At 36.7% G+C, this 20,510-nt stretch overlaps 1 protein-coding gene across 1 annotated transcript in view; it reads left to right on the top strand.

Moving 5' to 3' along the window:
- The first annotated feature begins 7,647 nt into the window (after positions 1-7,647).
- The window catches only part of tm6sf2b (transmembrane 6 superfamily member 2b), a 17,032-nt gene continuing 4,169 nt past the window's right edge, over positions 7,648-20,510 (top strand). The window contains exons 1-9 of the mRNA XM_037674813.1: positions 7,648-7,710; positions 7,875-8,001; positions 11,765-11,868; positions 14,540-14,637; positions 14,816-14,919; positions 15,212-15,294; positions 15,626-15,750; positions 18,033-18,134; positions 19,194-19,286. Of these exons, the coding sequence (XP_037530741.1) occupies positions 7,922-8,001; positions 11,765-11,868; positions 14,540-14,637; positions 14,816-14,919; positions 15,212-15,294; positions 15,626-15,750; positions 18,033-18,134; positions 19,194-19,286 (789 nt within the window). The 5' untranslated portion in view covers positions 7,648-7,710; positions 7,875-7,921. The remainder of the gene's footprint in view (positions 7,711-7,874; positions 8,002-11,764; positions 11,869-14,539; positions 14,638-14,815; positions 14,920-15,211; positions 15,295-15,625; positions 15,751-18,032; positions 18,135-19,193; positions 19,287-20,510) is intronic.

Raw genomic sequence — 20,510 nt, 5'->3', positions numbered from 1 at the left:
TGGACCTGAGTTTAATTCGCTCGTGACAAATTCCTTCATTTGTCACCATTTCAGTCATGGCATCAACGGAGGAGGAAGAGATCTCTTGCCTCTTGGCAAAAAAAACAAAACAAAAGGCCTGATCAGGGATGAAGAAGGGGGATTTAATACCGCACACAAAACAGTCCGTCGCTGGGCAGTTTATTGTGCGACACCATGTACACATACGCAGTCATAAAAATTTAGCTTTGCACGGACATGCCCTGGGGGGTACGCTCATACCTCTGCGTAAGTACGTACGCACCTCTGCGTAAGTACGCTCGTACCTCTGCGTAAGTACGTACGCACCTCTGCGTAAGTACGCTCATACCTCTGCGTAAGTACGTACGCACCTCTGCGTAAGTACGTACGTACCTCTGCGTATGGATGTACGCGGGAGTATACTGGGGGCTTTAGGTATGAAATGAGGATAGGCTAGGTTTAGGGTTAGGTATGTATTGGTAATGGTTAGGTTAAGGTAAGTTATGTACTGGTAAGGGTTAGGTTTAGGATTATGTATGTACTGGTAATGGTTAGGTTTAGGGTTAGGTATGTACTGGTAATGGTTCAGTTTCGGGTAAGGGTTAGACTATAGAAATGAATGGAAAATGAATGGAAGTCACTGCAAAGTTCCTGTAAAGATAGCAAATACTGTGCGTGTTTGCGAGGGGGCCACTTGACTAAACTGTGAGCAGAACCTAAAATGTTATTCATTTCACAGAAAGATGAGAAGACCCAGTTAGAGAAATAGCCAACTACCAGAGAAAGCTGCTGTGTCCAGGCTTGCACGGCTCGACTAGCCTTTGCTGCAGGCGACAGCCCTTGGAAACCAAAGGGGTGAAAATTGCAGGAAAGCAAAAGAACCAGAGGGGACAGCTTTGTGAGGCCCATTTCCATTTCTTTATTGTCAGGCCTTCACTTTTCTCAATCCTCAATATCTCATCATGCTTCTGTAATATTAGGCAATTGTTTTGAAAATGTGCACATAGGTTTTCTCACAGGCTACTCTTGATTTAGTATAGTCATTTAAGGTATATTGTAACCCTCTCTTTCTAGGAGTTAAAACTAACTTTTAGCTCTGAGATCCCAAAAAGAAAGAAGGAAAAAAAAAACACAAGAAACACGGAAAGTGTGGATTTTATGTAAAGTTAGCTAGTATTAAACAAAGTTTGTTGCTGTTCCTAAGAGCCCAACTTTTACTACTTTACTTAAGTGCCATAAATGTGCATGTTTGTTTGCTTACACTATTATAATTGTTCCGCTGGGTTCCACCACAACCAGAGCCGAACCGAGCCATGGTTTCGCCTAAAGCAGAAAGGTGCTCTGCTTTGTAGCACAAAGGAAAGCTGCCTAAGCTCTACGTACAGTCCAGTGTGCTACCACTGTTAGCTCCGATGAACGACACACTTAACAAGGAGCTAACAAGCAACCAAAGCCGGACTGAACAACACCCGTCAACTTTGCACTTTGTTTCCTCTCACAACAACAACAGAAGCCAAACTGGAACAAAAATTCACATTATATTGCGAATACAAGCCATACTTTAGATAAATAATAGTGCTAGCTGTTAGCATCGCTTATAGCCCTTTTGGGTATGTTCGTTTTATACACTGGCTGAGATAGTTACTGGAGACACGTCAATAAAATTCGTTCCTTGGAAGTTATTTTAGCTTTATTTTGCGGGTTTATCTACGTGTAAAAAATTAATAAACAGTATAGAAACTACCCTAAACGTTGTCTTTTGATAGTCTAATTAAATTATTTGATTCCACGTTCAATCCAAGTACGGCAATAACTACAACGTAATAACGCAAACCGGCGGAGCGTGTTGTTAAAAACGAGCGCTCCTAGGAGAGGCTATCTAGAACGCTTCTCATTATAAAGCCGATGTGTCGCTCTCCTTCGGGAGATATCTTGACCAACACTTACCGTGAATGGTTTTTTTTACTCTCAGTCCGATCCACAAACACGCCGAACGATGTTTCTGAACGACCGCTCGCGTCAGAGCCACAGAAACGGGGATATTTATCCAACTTATTCGTCGTAGTTGTTTTCTCTACTTCCTGATTGAGACGGTGCCATTTTGAATAGGGAAAAATGTTTCCGCCGCTGTCGTCACACTCGGTACCTCTCGGGCTGATGGAGAGCAGCAGTCACAGATAAAGTTCAGAGCGTTGATGTGGCTGCACACCTGAACACATGCTACAACAAATGCTGACATACTAGTTGCCGTCTTATAGCTCAGTATGGGCCCCTTTACCAACACATCAAATAATAATGATAAGCTCACTTAAGTCAGGGCTGATTAGAACAAGTCTTAACTAGAGAAATTGCATTTCCTGCGAAATTGTTGAAGAACAGCTGAAATTAGCTAAAACATGCTGAAATGTAGCAGAAATTGAAGAACAACCTTAAGCTAGCAGGGAAAAAAAAAAAAAGCAGAAATAACATTTTGCTGAATTCGTTTTAAATAAGCAAAAATGAACACAAATATTAGTAAATTATCTTTAAAAAAAAGCTGAAATTAGGGGAAAAATGCTGAAAGTATCTGAAAAGGCAGAAAGAAAATTACCAGAAAGAAGGGGAGAGAGTACAATTGTGCCCAGTTAAGCTTATGAGCAGAATTCAAAAAGCGTTCAATACAAAAACAACTGGACTTTATTTAAAGTTTATTTAAAGTCCAGTTGTTTTTGTATTGAACGCTTTTTGAATTCATCATGTCCTGGATGACTGAGAATCTTCACCAGCTTATGAGCAGAAATTAGCACAAAAAGGTGGAAATTATCTAATAAAAAGCAGCAATTTGCAAAACAACAGCTGAATGGTAGCTCAAACAGCAAAATAAAGTTTAATTTACCATAAGGAAGTGAAGAGAGCAAGTGTGCCCAATTAGACTTAAGCAGAAATTAGCACAAAAAGTGGAAATTATCTAATAAAAAGCAGACGTGCAAAAACAGCTGAATAATAAAAACAGCAAAAAAGAAGCTTAAATTACCAAAAGAAAGTGGAGAGAGCACAATTTTGCTGAATTAGGCTGAAACAATTTGAAATTAGTGTAAAAAATATTGAATTAGCTGAAGCTAAAATTAGCATAAAACAGCTAAATAGTAGCTGAGATAGCAGAAAAAGCTGAAACACAGAAATAAGTAGTGCATAACAAGCAAAATTAGCAAAAATAAGTTAGAAGAATCACAAAAATGTAGTTAGCAGAAATAATTTGAAAGGAGCACAAAACAGCTGAAAGTAGCTGAAAAAAGTTTCAGTTTGTACAAGGAAGCTGAACCGGAACAAAATGTGAAAGGAGCAGTAAAAGTCTGTAAACTGATCTAAAGTTTTGACAGGTGTAAAATGAGCTCAATTAATTTTCTATAAGAAAAAAAAAGTGTCAGAAAAGGTTAAATATTTCATAAAGCTAAAGTTGCACCAATACCAAAAGTTATAGCACCCTTCTGAACCAGCTGAATGTTTTTAATCTATGATTTGTTGAAATAGCACAAATATTGTGAAATGAGAAAGATTCCAAAAAACGTACGGAAGAAAAATGGATCACAATAGTGTGCATGCTTCATAAACATTCACACAATAAAATGACTTCATAAAAACCACCAGCATGAGTTTAGGTTTGAGTATCATTATTATTCAGTTTTATGTGGCCTCAGTTAGTAAAACAGGACATATGAACAAATTATGAATCCCTAAACTCATAAGCAGTTTGTTAGTTGGCACTTTCTAGTGTCATCGTTTCTATGTTGCATCTATAAAATAACATTTAACCTTCTATATTTTTACTTCTTTTTTCATCGTTTAAATTGATGAGTTCTGTATTTGTCATTTATACTTTAGTTTGTTTACAAATCTACATCTCTTTATTGATGAGACATTTTTAATTAGATAGCAGGACAATTTTTTTTTAATTCACAAAGTAACATTTGCAATAAACTACCGATTAGCCATAACAATATGAACATAGGTGAAGTTCTGCTTAGAGAAATATGCACAATAAATAAGCATAAAAAGGTTTAAAGCATGCCTGCAGGCTTCACCAATAAAAGTCTGACTGTCTCTGGTTGAACATGTAAAACATGGAACATGTAAGAGAGAAACCCAATAAACAGAGAACCTATAACAAGTGTTCTGTGCTCTGCTGGTCAGAGCAGTTTTCAACAAATAGAAAGGAGAACCTATCGTCCTTACTGCGACTTACTGATGGTGAAGCACGGCTCTAGCTTTGATAGCTTTTGGAATGCATGACTAACGAGCAGACGCTTTTCTGTCTTGCACCGTATATGATTTTAGTTTAAACACAAATCAAACAAGCTGATTTTCCTCCTGCAGCTCGCAGTCTGATTTGAACTTCATCCGTCCACATTGCGTTATTGAACGACAGAGCTGGAAGAGCTCCAAGGGCTTCCCACAAGCCCCACACTGCCACTGCCTTCCTGGTATAACAATTTCACCTTTTCCCAACAAAAGGAGAGTGATGGAAAGCAGAGGGACGTGTCTCTGTGGGCTGCTGAAAGACACTGACGGGCGGTTTTTGTCTTTGTTGTTTAGCTTTGCACAAACATCAGTCAGCTGTCAGCAAGGTGATGGTGGCTGAGATAGAAAAACTGAGCAGGATCAGTGGTTTATTGCATGATCTACACATAATATAGTACACAATAATGTGAACCATTCAGTTATAGGTTGTGACAACAGTATTTTTCTTAATGGAACTGACAAAGAAGAAATAATGAAGGTAGTAAAAAATCTTACAGATAAGAGATCAAAAGACTGGGTGGACATGGATATGATGTTTGTAAAGGACATAATGAGTTATGTTATTGAGCCGTTTACATATATTTGTAATTTATCATTTTCAAAAGGAATATGTGTGTTCAATAATTATAGACCAATATCCTTATTACCACCGTTCTCAAAAATTCTAGAAAAACTATTTGTGACCAGATTAGATAAATTTATTACTAAACAAAACATTTGAAGTAGCAGTCAGTATGGTTTAGAGCAAAAAACTCTACATCAATGGCTCTCATGGAAATAATAGAACAAATAACTACTGCTGTCGATCAAAAACAGTATTGTGTTAGTATTTTTGTTGATTTAAAAAAAGCATTCGATACTATTGACCACACTATTCTCCTTGAAAAATTAAATAAATATGGTATAAGAGGACCAGCATTACACTGGGTATCTAGCTATTTAAAAGATAGGAAACAGTTTGTACCAATAAATGGTGTAAGATCTGACCTGTGCAATATCACTTGTGGAGTTCCTCAAGGCTCTGTACTTGGACCAAAGTTATTTATTTTATATGTGAATGACTTAGTGAATGTATCAGGACTCCTCAAATGTGTCCTTTTTGCAGATGACACCACATTTTTTTGTTTGGGTAAAGATGTAAAACGGATGTTGGAATTGATGAAGACAGAATTTGATAAAATACAAACTTGGTTTAAACTTAATAAATTATCATTAAATTTAGATAAAACTAAATACATGATATTTAGTAACAAAAAGAGAACTGTTGATGATCCATTTAAAATTGAGGGTGTTGAGATTTGTAGAGTTAATGAGATGAAATTTTTGGGTGTAATCAATGATGAACAGCTAACATGGAAAAATCACATAAATTCTGTAAGAACAAAAATATCTAAATCTATTGCAGTACTATACAAAGTCAGGGAATTATTAAATGATAAAGCTCTGTACATGTTGTATAACACAATCATTGTTCCACATTTAATCTATTGCATTGATGTTTGGGGGAAAGCATGTAAAACATTTACAAAGTCTATTTTTATTTTACAGAAAAGAGCTGTAAGAATCATCACCAGAAAGCATTACAGTCACCCATCAAGCACATTATTTCATCAACTGAAGTTACTGAAGTTCCATGATTTGGTAGATTGTAGTATTTTATCAGTTATGTATAGGGCTCAAAATCACACATTACCATTAAATATCCAAAGAAATTTTGTTAAAAGACAAAGTTGTTACAATCTTAAGGGGGCAGAGATATTTGTCAAACCACAATTCAGAACTAGTCTGAAGGGAAGGTCTACCTCAATCCAAGGAGTTGGTTTGTGGAATGGTCTAGAGAGTGATGTGAAAAATGTCAAGTCAATGTGTACATTTAAGAAAAAGAACAAAGCTGAATTGTTAAAAAAAAAAAAGAAGTAGCTTAGTGTGTTTTTGTATTAGAGTTAGAAAAATTAGAAAGAGTTATTCGTTTTGTTCCGTTACTTGAAAATTATTATGATTGAACTAATTGTTTGAAAAAAGGGGCAGATATAATAAGATTTTTTCTTCTTTCTGCTGCCTTTCATTTTAAATCTCTTGTATTTTTTTATATAGTTTATGGAAATGTTTTTTTTTTTTTTTTTTAATGAATAAACTTTATACCATACCATAATATATATGAACACAACACAAAATGTGTAGAAATTCATATACAGATATATACACAGTTTACGTATTTGGTCACTAGAGATTTAAAAATACAAAACAAACAAACAAAAAAACCATCTAAGACCCCTAAGATGGGCACTGCAGGTGTAACCACCCTCTTGCTTTCACGATCAGTCATTTCTAGCAGCAGGGTACAAATCCTGTTGTCTTACTGTAAGTACACCAAATATGCCAGAATACGCCTCCATATTACTGTGTATCAAACTGTAAAGTGTTTGCAAACAGGCTGTTTCAATAAGAAGGCATGAATTGTGATCAACTCCTCACTGCACCACGACACTGAAGAGTTCTGCACTGAACCAGTTGGCTCATTGCACAAAGGGTCAAATGTTTTACTCTTTTTTTCCCCCCTCTCTTTTACTGAAAAGGTCTCTCTTGAAAATGAGTTGGCATAAATAAAGGGTAAATAAAAAAAAAAATAAAAAAATGAATTCACTGGGAGAATATTTCTTGTATATTGTGCTGTATATATTGCCAAAGCATGCACCCAACTGGCAGAAGGTTAACCTAATTTGGCTTAAAACACATTAAACCAATGCAAAAAGTTATTATTTTTTGAATCTCCTGCAAAAATACCTCTCTTTTTGGTAATACAGTACAGTACAGTACTTATGGTTAATGGGGGTACGATCCGTTTGTAGCACTTTGGCGCCCCCTGCTGACATACTTGTGTAACTGTAAGCAGAATTTGGAAGTAAACATTTCTCTTAAAGTTTTATTTTTTATTTAAAAGTTCCGCTATTTGCCTCTTTGATAATAGATTATACCAAAATGAGTCTTATACTTTATATCAAATCTCGAAAGGATTGTAGGAAATGGCAAACACTAGCGTTACTAAATTTGATTTTGAGCTCATCACATTTGCAAGAAACAAAACCGGCTACAATTTTTGAACTTAATACACTTTTACATTTGTACACTGTCAGATATTTTAGTCCATAAATGACTTTTTATTATTTTTTCCAAAAGTACCAATAACTAATTTTTTACATGAACACATCTCAGTGTTGTTTTATGAAACATGGCACTAATTGCATCACTGGACTCAGTGGAACATGAAATCCTCTAATACGACTTAGGTAAATCTCAGATAAAACCAAATTGCACAAGTTCCCCCACCTCCTAAAGCTTCTTTTGTTGCTACTTCATTATTTTCCCAGTGAAGTGTATGCATGCCTCCCTCCAGCCGTAGTTTGAATAATCCACCCAAAGCGTAGTCAGACGGTAAGACCCAAATCTGCTTCTTTTTGATTCATTTTAAAATCTGCAGGTTTCATTTTTCTGTTTGATGCCATATCTGTCATCAGAACAAACACGCTGACATTGTTGTAGTTGGTGATTTGTGGCACAGACAGAACGTGACAGACTTGTAACTGTTTTATTTTCAGCAGTGGGACAGATTCTGCAGGAAAAAGGAGGCTCACAACTTCAAGAGATGGAAAGTTTGGTCTTTTTGTTTTCATTTTCTGCCCTCGGTGTTCTTTATGCCATGAACACCATTCCTGAGTTTCAAGAGTAAGTTGCATTATTTACTGATTTAGCTTATACTTTTTTTTTGTTTGTTTTAAAAATCAAAAATTCTTTGCGAATCCAAGCTTTTTACTGAATATATTTTCAATCATGTCTATAAAAGTGGCAACAATAATTTACATATTTGTTGGCAATACAGCCAAGTTTGTGCCAGTACTTATTAGTCAAAAATCATCTTTGGAAGTGGTGTAATGTTGGTGGTGATCCTTCCAGTGTCATGTGATGGTAAATATTTCACTGCCACCAGAGGACTCTGTAAGCTTTTCTTACAACTGAGCCCAACTCATGATTATTTTTCATCATCCACAAACTCCCATAGACATTATGTGTATGCAAACTCCTATGCCAGCGTTTTAAACTTAAATCATTTTATAATGAAAAGAGCTAAGTCGTACCTATTTTTTATTTTGTTCATTCATTCAGCCTTTATTTAGACAGATAAGTCACAATGAGCCTATAAGACTCATTTACAAGTGAGATCTGTTTAGACAGACAAAAAGAAGTGAAACTGGACACGTAGGAATTGGAGGCGAAAAAATTCCTATCAGACTTTTTTTTTCTGCCTGAGAAGAAAAAACTCTGATATTAAAAAACACCTCGCACAAACAAGCACATAGTGACATAGACTTTCTGCAGAGGGGGGGAGACGAGAGCGGTGACCATGTTCATAGATGCTCTCGAGGACACTGTATGACTTCTGATAAGGATGTAATAATCAGTCAGTGTCCTCCGGTGCGATCCATAAACATTCTCGAGGAATGTCGTGAAATGGCCAAGAATAACGTCTATGAGAATCCAAAAGTCCTGAAATGATGACACAAAGTTTATTCAGCTGGTTTCATCTGGTTATAAGTTAGAAATTCCTCAGGGAGGAGGTGGTGAGCATCAGATCACATGTTCTCCAGGCGAAATCAGAAAAGACGGCCTTGAAGGACAACCAAGGGAACCAAATTCAGATAAACACCAGTTGTTTTGGGGACAGACAGAACTTAATGACATCTACCTTGAGTCTGTGTTGGTCCACTCGGTTCTGAAATGTCCAAATTACATGGCCACACTGATGGAACGTGACTGAGTAAAATCCCCGAGATCTGATCCATTCAGCCCAAAGCATTTCAGTCCGGGTACTTGAGACACGAACCAAGTTATCATAAAGGTAAGCAGCGTGATCGGGTCCAAATTTGCTGCAGAAGATTTCCTTAATTGTAGATAAAACCAGCACTAGCTGAATCCAAAAAGCAGGAACCAGTTATCGGGAATCCAATTAAATATTTGTCCTTAAAATCCACAGATGGCAGCAGAGATAGATAAATCATCGTCTTTCAAGTCGATGAGATATCCAGCTGCGTGCGTGCCAACAGGGCAAATCGGCTCGCCTAAAGCCTGTCTTCTCTTTGAAGAAATGTTGTAAATTGAGTTGAGGGACCAACTGATCAAAACAAGTCCATAATTATGGTTCGTAAGAAATGCAAGAGAGGCTCAGAGCAGTCTCACAGACAGACAGAGCAGCAAAGCAAAGCGGAGAGGGAGGGGAGGGGAAATGCATCCGACCTCGGCAAGAGCAAGTGGTGAAGTGATAATAATTAAACCTTATAAATTATGTTGTGGGATTTCATGTGACCTTGAAAATTAGCTCAATAGCCATAAATCTGACTGAGTCTGAGCCATTTTTGTGTTGGCTAAGGTCAGTTAGTTGTAGCTGCAGTCTTGAATTGTGTTGGCTCTATTGCATCCATTGATTACTTTTTAGAGCTTCTTTGCAATTTGACCTCAATAGGTAATGGCATGAATTTAGCAACAGAGATTGCACATTTAGTAAAGGTTGGAGAAGAGTCGTAGCTACTACCATCCCAAATCTTAGCTCAATATCTGTAAAATTATTTGGGACATAGCCAGTCTTGTCTTGTAAGCAGTTATTACTTTCTGAGAGGTTCAGTAAAATTTGTGCAGTGGTTTATGGGATCCCTCACTGATACACAAACACATAGATGTAGACAAAAAAAAAGAAAAGATATCATTATTAACAATAAAACAAAAAGCCATTAGTAAAGTCTACATCCTAATCTTTTGCGCAATTCCCCTAAAACATACTATACATATTTCTCATTCCCACAAACTTGTCAACTCCTCTCAGGTGGATTATTCGGCTGTTTTTTGTTGTTTTGTTGCTCATGTGGTTGCTGACAATCAGCACGGACTGAGCAGAAAAGTTGGATGAATTGCTCTTGACACTCCGTACGCCTGCTGCTCTCACACTCTGCAAACAGTATTGTGTGCATAAATCTTCCCGTGCTCGAGTCAATTGCCTTTGCTCTCGCACCGTTTGTTTTTCTTCTGTTAGCGGCTGCTGGGAGCTTCTGGGGCTGCGGTGGTGTTTGCTGGGAGATATCTTGGCCACATTAATCTTTCCCACTGTGCGTCGCTGGCACCTTTGACCAGTAAACAGACTAACACTGCCTTACCTTGCTGCTTCCCACACCTCTGCCTATGATTGATTACAGCTTTTTAACGCTGCTCTTTACAACCACTATAATGGAAATTGTCTCCCTAAATTCACAATATAGGTGTATAGTCTAAAATGTGGTGAGTTAAAATTGTTTTGGTGGGAATTAAAGCACTTGAAGCGATGTGTTATTACAAAACAGAGATGAAATAAAAAAATGGTCAAATAAAATTAGCATTTATTGAAAGAATGCTTATTGCCCACTGCCTTACATGACAAAGTGTTAAACAGGGAGTCCCTCAAGGAGCTCACTAAAGCTTCTTAAAGTTTGTGTTGGCAACGACTTTACTGCCACACACAATCATCACTTAGTATCTGTAAAACTCACAGCTGTTTTTGTGGTTGCTACGTTTTTTTCAGCTGTGGCAGTCAACGTTAATTCAGTTGACCCCAAAAGTGAATCAGTCGTAGCTGTACAGCCATAGATTATTTTTATTTCAATTAATGTTGTGGTATAGGAGATCTTTTTGCTAGCAAACCAGGATTGACTCCTGGATTAAACAAACATCTTGTATGATCTTTTAGTGCTTGGAGTGTTTGATGAGGATAACTCAGACATTATTATCAGGCTGAATGTTGGTTCAGTATAAAAAGAAATGACGAGTTAGAGCCGATTTTGCGTTTGTTATGGTTCTTTAGCTGTGGTTGCCATCATGGATCTGTTGGAATCAACCACTAATCATTTCTAGATGTACATCTAATGATTACTTTCTGAGAGTTTTATTAAAATCTGTCCAATGGTTCTTAAGATATTTTGCTCACAGTCAGATGAACACACACAAACACACACACACAGTTAGCCCTTCATTTACACGATCACCCTTCCTTTATGGTGATGAGTGATAAAAAACATTTTTTGTCCATATTAAAATTATCTGCTGAAAAGTTTTCTTGATAAACTCATGGGCCTGTTTGACCTGTAACTAATGTAGGTTTTAATTGGGGGCTCAAATATGAACCTGGAGCTTGCACAGTACAAATTATTACAGTACAAAGTGACCGCAGTGGCACAGATTTAACATTATTTTCATGCAAATTGCGAGTGTTGCATCATAAATATCCTTCCTGTTTGTCATCGTTTACTAGCTCAGCACAAAGAGAAAAAAAGTCATAGAAAAATCTAATTATTAAATAAAACGAGGCAGAAAATGTGCTCTTTTGAGATCTAAAAGTGTCAACGGTATTAATTTTTTTCTTTTCATAGATAACACCTCCATTTTATTTTTATTTTTTTTGTTCCCACAGGCCATATGTGATCCTGGAGATTGGGGTTGCAGTTTTGGTGATAGTGTTTTTGTTCTACTACCTCATCACTCGTGGAAACCCTCCTAAGGACATCCTCTTCTTTGGTAATCAGCACAGATATGTTCCAATTCAGAAAGCTACCCAATTCCCAACACACGGTCTGTGAATGGTTAAATCTTTCTGTGCATTGATATGAAGCTGATTTCAATCCTCACAGAAGGATTTCCAGAAGCTCGAGCCGCTGTTTACTGCGTCAGAGTGAAAGCACGAGTCGTAGTGAACGTGATTCTGTCTGATATGCTCAAAGCTGCTTAAACTGATCAGCTTTTCTCTGGCAGGACTGAAGCAATCCCTTTGCAGGCTGAGATCCTTCACTGTATTCACACTTATTTAACATTTATCTTATTATATTAAGACGACATCCCTGACTGAACACGTGCAAAATGCACAACACTTTTAAACCAAACACATTCATGTGACAGGAGCAGTTTGTTCTTCTGAGTACACCGATGGCTGCAGGTCAAGAAACTTCTGCCTTGGGAACTTGTGAGCACTTTGTGTTCCACTAGTTACCTAGTAAAGCTAAACTGAGTTGCACTGGTTCACTAGTAAATATTTAAAGCACTGCTATTTTATTCAGTCAGACTAGTTAACTAGTTGACATTTTATAACTACACTAGTTCTCTAATAGGGCCATTAAAGCTTTACCTACTGAACTAATGGGCTGCCTTGGCATTACTAGTTTACTAGTTGGATCAACTTTAGTAATATCAGTCAACTTGACAATATTTTAAGCCTTACTAGTTAACTAGACAACATTTTAGATGCACAGGTTAATTAGTTGGGCAGTTGTTAGAGTTGTTGCCTCACAGCGAGCAGATTGCCGGATCAAATCCCGGTTGCGTGTCTCTCTGGGTGGAGTTTGCGTGTTCTCTGCGTGCATGCGTGGGTTTTCTCCGGGTACTCCGGTTTCCTCCCACAGACCCAAAACATGCATGCTAGGCTAATTGGTAACTCTAAATTGTCCCTAGGTGAGAGTAGTGGTGCAAAAATAAAGCTTTATCTCATGGATTTTGAATAAATACACTCATGGCTTGCCATAGCCGTAAAGGCAACGCTTGTAAGTCATTGTGTCACATTTATGAGTTAAGTGGTAGTTTTAAGGACTGAAACACAGGTCAACACTTGGAAGAGGATGAAAGCCAGAGTTTTAATTATTCAATAACTAATACAATTTCTTGGGATTCTGGGGATAAAATAAACATGTGTGCAGTTAACTATGTATTTATGATATAAAGGTTTGTAGGCTTTATCATCCACGTAAATAAATACAAAAAAGTTAAATCATGTCATCTGGACAAGTTTCTTTTGTCCAAAGGACCAAAGGTATTTTCTTGTTTCAAAAGGAACTCGTCATGTGATTTAACCTTTTTTTTGTATACTGGTATGTGATATGTATTATGTCCAGTTTGTTTTAGTTGCCAACTATTAGCTGCCTATTAAAATGGATAGTTATGAATATGCATTTGTTATTTACCATTCTCCCCCAACTGATGTTCTAAAAGGCACACTGATGCTAAATGACATCTATAATAGTTACAGTTATGAAATTACAATATTATTGAGCTACCATCAAGAGAAGGCAGTTTATTACGAGTTTTTCTTTGGCTCCACATTTTAATAGTGCCAGTTGGACCTGGCCTTTCAGCTCTGCTGGGCATTAAATCTGAAGATCGGCTCCTTGCTGTGAATAAAATATGCCTTCAGCTTATCTCATGGCTCAAGACTTCATTTTCTCACCCCGGTGTCCCATAAATCAATGGCAGGCCAGTTGAAAGCAAACGTTTTACACTCAGAAATAGCTATTGCATAATAAAGGTAGTCAAACTTTTTCCTGCTAATTCAATCTTATGTATTTTACTAAACCTTTTTCAAAGCCGACATTTTGACTCGTCAGAGCAACTGAAGCACAGATCAGGTGGATCTAATTGACATAGGATTTTAACAGCATACATGATCTGGGTTATGAATTATGCTAGCAATTTTCCTTCTATGACAAATCAAAACTTCTACTGGGGAAGTAAAACCTTATTGAGGTGGCAGCAGTCTATAAATAACTTATCAATTTTAGCAGTCTCTTTAAAGTTGGCAAAACAGTTTAAGTGGAGAAGTAGGAGCAAGTGTATTTTTATCAGCTGCTTCATCATTGTCAAGATAACTACAGCTAATAGTTTGAATCAATGTTTCCTAAAAGGAGAAGAGGATCATATTGCATTGTATTGTATTGAATCCAACCATATTACATTGTATCATACTGGATTTAATTGCATTGCATTGCCTTAAAGCATTTGTATCACATATCACATTGTATAGCATTGTATTTCTTTGCACTACATTGTATCGCATCAAATCAGATTGTATTGTATCATATCGCATTGCATTGCATCAAGTCATCCCATGGTATCTGACAGTATTGTATCTTGCTGCACTGTAGTGAATCATCTCATTGTGTATTGGGCCTATTGTTTGTATTGTTTGCATCATATTGCATCAAACATGTTGTACTCCCTGTATTATTGCTGTATTGCCTATATAATTTTGTACCATATTGTTTTGTATCGGGAATAAGGGTTACTAATTTTTTTTTTTTAATGTGGTATACAGGTATTTTTTCCTAGGTTTTCATTGCATACATAAATAGCACACATACAAACAGGCACACATCTGGAACAAAAGACCTCTGACACTAAAGTCCCATTTTCTTTGCCTTTACAGTTTTTGCAGAATTTTCGTTTACCTGTGTTATTGACCTGATAAGTGCTTTGGAATATGACGGCATCGTTTCTGGCTTCATGGAATTCTACCAGAAAACAGTAAGTTTTGTATTTTGACATTTTAGCCATTGTGAACATTTAAAGAAAAAACAAAATCAACATCTCTTTTCAAGCTCTACACATAAACTCAATGCCAAACTGAAAGAGCTGATAGTCATGTTGGGAAAATGTGCATTATTGGATACATACGGTATGTTAGTGTATGTTTGTGTTTTAGGGTGAACCCTACTTGGGGACAGCGTATGGTATCATGATGTGCTACTGGGATGGTATAGTGCACTTTATCATGTACCTGATGATGATCAGCAGGATAACTGACAGGTGAGTGGCTGGAAAGTTTGCTTAAAGTGCTTTACAGTGCTTTACACCACAACATGGTGCCCTTTCTAGCTGAGTAAAGGATGTTGTGGAAACTGCAAGTGTATGAAAACGTGTGAAATCAAATTATCCAGCTTTGTAAATGTGCAAGGTGAGCCTTTGAGTTAGATGCAAGGGTATATGTAAGAAGTTCTAAAACAGTTGAACAAAACAGCACCTCCAGGTTAATTCATTTGCTTGAAAGATTAATTTCAATGGAATTTTTTGCCTTGTGTCTTCTTTATGTCTCCCACAGGAGAGCCTACCGTAACCTGGGCCTGTTCTGGGCTGGCTCGTTGTGTGCCAACATGAGTGTGTTTATTACTGGAATAGTAGCAGGTGAGCCTGTTAATCTTCACTTCCTCTTCCTACAGTTCCATAATGACAAGCTTTAATCAAGTGACCATCTGCCCTGCCGTGTACCATCAGTGTCACAGTTCAGCCTGCCAACACAGCCCACAGAACAAAGCAGGCGTGCAGCATCTGTTATTGGCATTTCAGGCTGAACCTGAGTGTCACAAGATCAAACTCATCTGTAGGCCATGTGTGCAAATTGTATATTATGCGTTTGCTGCATGCTTTCTTCTGCAGGTTTTTATAGGACGTTTAATTACTGTACAATTATTGTTGTATGGTTGATGACCAGCTGATGAAAGTGTGTTTCTGGCAGGTAATTATGGGTCAGAGATTCGTCCCGTCTTCTGGATCAATTTCCTATTTCTTTTGATGCCTGTGTGGGGAGCTGTTTCCTTCTTCACTCGACAAAAGGACAGACCACTGATTGGTGGATACAATGTGAGTCTAATCATTTGGAGAAATAAACATCATTATATCAAAAAAGGAGATACAGTTAAACATTATGAAGATGGTGGGATTAAAGCAATAGATTTTGAATTAATGAATGGCGTATTAAAGCTTAAATGGCTTCAATCCTTTCTAAAAAAATGCTCATGAGGTTTGGTTTGCTGTCCCCACTTTGGTTTTTAGTAAAGTTGGAGGTACTGACTTCCTGTTAAGATGTGACTTTGACATTCTTAAATTACCTGTTAAATGATCTGCTTTTCACCAACAGGTGTTATTAAACTGGAAAATATCATACAAACATAATTTTAGTCCTCATAATGTTCCTTTTTGGAACAACAGAGTCGTTCTACACAGAAGGAAGTCTGTGTTCATGGGAACATGGATGGAGAGGCAAATATGGCCACTCACTCATCTCATGGATGAAAAGGGAAATCTATATGAATATGAAGAATTCATTAAAAAATATAATTTAATCTGTACCAAAAAAGACTATGACAAAGTAATAAAAAATATACCAATTGCATTTGTTCAGTTAATAAAAAAACAATTATGAAAGTAAACCAACAATTAGTTTACCGAGCATTAATCTCAATGGACTAAATTTAATACACAAAAATTGCAACAACAATTTTTTAAGACAACATTTAATAAAAAACAATATATACTGGTCAGGTAAGAAGAAAGTTTCACGATTTCTACGATAAGAAGGAAAGAATAAAAATAAGGACAAAAGATCTGGGTTTGCCTCTTCCACCTAAATATAAATAATTACATTTCAAAACTTTAAATAATATTTATTCTTCAAACGAGTTTATCAGAAATAGATTTCATTTTGAATGCGATAACTGTTCTATATGTAACGAACCTGAAACAACAGAACACGTGTTTTATTTATGTAATTCTGTGAACACGTTATGGAAATCCCTTCATGATCTTCTGACCATGAAATCCATGAACATGGACTCTCTCTTCAAAATGTTTATGTATCTGAAAATAAAAAAGATGAATACTTTGTTAATAACATTATCATAATACTAAAATTCTATATACATAAATGCAAATATGGCAAGTCTAAGTCATTATGGTCTGTATTCATACAAGAACTCCAGATTATAACAAGAATTACAGATTTCATTGGACTGTGTTAAAAAAAAACCACACGCAAAACATCTGTGATCACCTCAGATAAAAAAAACCCTGACAAATTATTTTAGTAATTATGTAGAATGCTAGATATATAGTTCTATGTTTTTTGAATTTGCTTGTACCATATTATTTGCAATTTCTTTCATAATAATATTACCTAAATTTAATTTCATGATGGTTGTTATGATAATTTATGAATATGTTGAACTTAGGAGGTATGAAAGTAGATATTTTTACATGTTTATATGTATCATTGGAATTTGAGACTGCCATTTGTTATTATGTTAGTGTGTTCACTTGTGCTGTATGTTCAATTGTTCAATAAAGTAAAAAAAAAAAGTGAGTCTAATGATTAATAAAATAGTTTTGAGACAAGTGTGAAGAATGTTAGAATTGCAGTGTTTACTGGGTGTATTTAGGCAGAACAGTAAACTTTACTGTAATCCCAGTGAATTCAGCCTTATAACGAGTCATTGTAACTTACATTGGCAGCGTGGTCATTTATAACACGTGTACTTAAATTGGATATATTTTGTGTTAGATGTGATTTGTTGCATGTTTTTTCACTATTTATTTAGCTTGGTTTGGGCACTAAAATTTCTCTTTTCAGGTTTAAATACTCTTAGTTTATATTAAATACATCCTTTACCAGCTTGTACTGTTTGGTGCAATGGTAAACTAGTCAACAGCAAACTGTTACATTCCCTTTTGTTTAATGCAGTGTTACATATGTTATTCCTCGAAACCTAAAATGGTCCAGGTAATGCTTGAACCTGGACTGAAAAAGCAGATTTATTTATTTATTTTTTTTGTTAAATATTCTGACAGCAAAAACAGCACGTGTTGCTAATGAGAATAATATTGTTCTCTTTAGATAATGGACATAACTGTGTAAGACAATATTATCAGTTTATATTAAACTATCAGTTAATATTGTGTCAGTCCTTTTTTAAAGGGCTTTACTTTCTTTTTTAGTCTCTAATTTTTGAGACCTCGTGACAGAATGACAAACGTTAATACATTTATGGATGTTTGTAAACTTGAAACTGTGACCTGTTAATGATCGAGAATAATAAAATCACAATCTGGACTAACCAGCTCTGTCCTCTGGTGACACCTGCTCACAGGCCCAACATGCTCAGAGTTTGAAGCTAATCTGGCGTCCCTTGGATATGATCTTGGTGGTGCTCTTGTTCGGTGCCATGGGCTTCACCACCATCAGAGGTTTGGTGAGTAGTTACATCATGCGTACATAACGTTACAGACAAAATACAAGGCAGACCTGTAACAGTTCTAAAGACATTTAATTCCAGTTTGTTCCCTTTTTGAACCTCTTGAGCTCCAAAGGGTCTTTTTGACGAGTGGTCAGTGAACCAGCACAAAGCCAGCAGTCTTGTTCAGGGTTTTAATTTGACTTTTCATTTAAAAAACAAAACACTATGCATCAAATGACTGAGCTCTGTGGCACTGTTATATGATATTATTCTCCATCAGCATGAAAGATGATCATGTGATAGTCTGTGAGTGTGTTTCTCTGTCTGTTTGCAAACCATCTCTCGAACCATTTTATGAACTTTTTTTTTGTAATTCTCAGAGTATAAACAATGAATGTGCATTTACAACTAATCAACATTTGTACTAAACCTAAATCAAGATGGCCACCACATCTAATGAGTCTTAGCAAACGCAAATGGCTATATCCCTGTGTCTATTTTAAAGATACCAATTTAAAATTTAACGTGGTAGCAGCTGACCACCACGCCTATCGTATCCTGGTGCCAACAGATTGTGCACGATTGCTGTTTAAAACATGGACATGCAAGGCAGTGGACGACATGCAATACTTCACGAGATGCCACTTTCATAACTGCATGCTTTAAGAGCAGAAAGCAATGAAAAGCAAATAAAAAAAATAAAAAAAATGAAATAAAAATAAATAAAAATATGCAACATATGACAATTAAGCAATTATGTTATTATACATGTCATACCCAAATGAACCAAAGAGTGTGTTTTTTTTATTTTTCTGTGTGCAGAAGCATCATTATGGAAATATGTCTCATTATAAATCAATACAATTTATATTTACATTGACTTATTAGGTATTACAATAAATCACACCCTAAATTATCTCAAAATGGTTTTTTTTTAAATTGTAATTATGCAGTTTTATTTTTTAGAAGATTTTTTCAGAAAATTTTGTGCATCTACATGGCATCGATACAATTTTAAACGTATTTAAATCTGTATTGATTTTGCGTGTGTTAATAAAGTTCTGTTCTCTGTAGGTGGCTCTGGACTCTCCACTCCAAGCCTGCTCTGTTTACTTGAACCAGTATGAACCCTACCTGAAGGATCCTGTGGGCTACCCCAGAGTCATGGTGGGTTGTTTTATCTTTCATTCACCTCAAGCAGCTGAAGCACCTGAGAGCTCTTCTCCACCCTGTTAAAAAACCAAACAAGCCACATCCAGTAACAGTTCTTAGGTATCGCTTTGGGCATGCTTAAAACCTGGCCACATTCCATCTTTGAGCTTGCACCTAATTCTGAGGTGTTTTTTTCATTGTTACAACACAAACAAACACGGGCCAAAAAGCCTGACATATTTGCATCGCTTCTTTGTTTACCTAAGGTTGATGTACGGACGGTTATGGACCGACAGTTGGTCCGCTTTCAGTTTTTTCTCCTCTTTTGACTCTCCTGCTCTGCTTTGGGCTTTTGTTGTTTTTTGTTTAGCATACTGGTCAATAGGTCGTCTAAAGACATCGCAGAGACTGCAGTCCAAGACCAATTGAAATCATTGATCAGACAGACAAAGCACACTTCGAGAACTTAATAAGCTAATCCCTCAGCCAAAGTCTCCCATCAGCATCTGGCTGGGTGGGAGTAAGATGTGTGCATGTGCAGCATGTAAAATATGTCTGTGTTTACAGGCGTGTGTTTGTGTGCTGCAATGTGCACAATCATATTACATGTTAGGGAGCAAAGAATAAATATTGCTGGTCTTGTTGCACAACGTTAAACATCTCCTGCTGTGTTCAACCTCTTTATTCACCGATAACAGTGAAGGACGTGCCAGATTAGCGCTGCAGCAGCAACAATCACATTTCAACAAAAGACTGAAGGGCACGCGTGATTGGCTTTTAAGGCATTGTGCTTTACTCATTAGAATTCATGTGAACACGTTAGACCAGGAATAAGAAACTGTTTGCTGGTGTAGTTGAAGGGTTTTATAAGGTTGAAAATGGACTCTAAGGATTTAGTTAGTTTTTTTTTTGGCTTAACGTCAAGAAAGTCTTAAATTGTGTTTTATTGTTTGGAAATCATTTAAGCTGTGTACAGCAGTGTACGGGGCGGCTGTGGCTGAGTGGTTAGAACAGTCGTCCTCCAATGCAAGCGTTGGGGGTTCGATTCCACCAACAGTCACATGCTGAAGTGTCCCTGGGCAAGACACTGAACCCGATGTGTGTCCCATCAGTGTATGAATGTGATAAAACACTGATTATTCTTTGTACAGATCTAGTAGAGTGCAGTATGAATGGGTAAATGAGGGCACAGATTGTGTTGTAAAGCACTTTGAGTATCTTCATAAGATAGAAAGGTGC

This window comes from Nematolebias whitei, chromosome 3, assembly GCF_014905685.2.
Source record: "Nematolebias whitei isolate Nwh7 chromosome 3, NemWhi1, whole genome shotgun sequence".
Lineage (NCBI taxonomy): Eukaryota > Metazoa > Chordata > Actinopteri > Cyprinodontiformes > Rivulidae > Nematolebias > Nematolebias whitei.
This window is presented reverse-complemented; position numbering and strand designations above follow the sequence as displayed.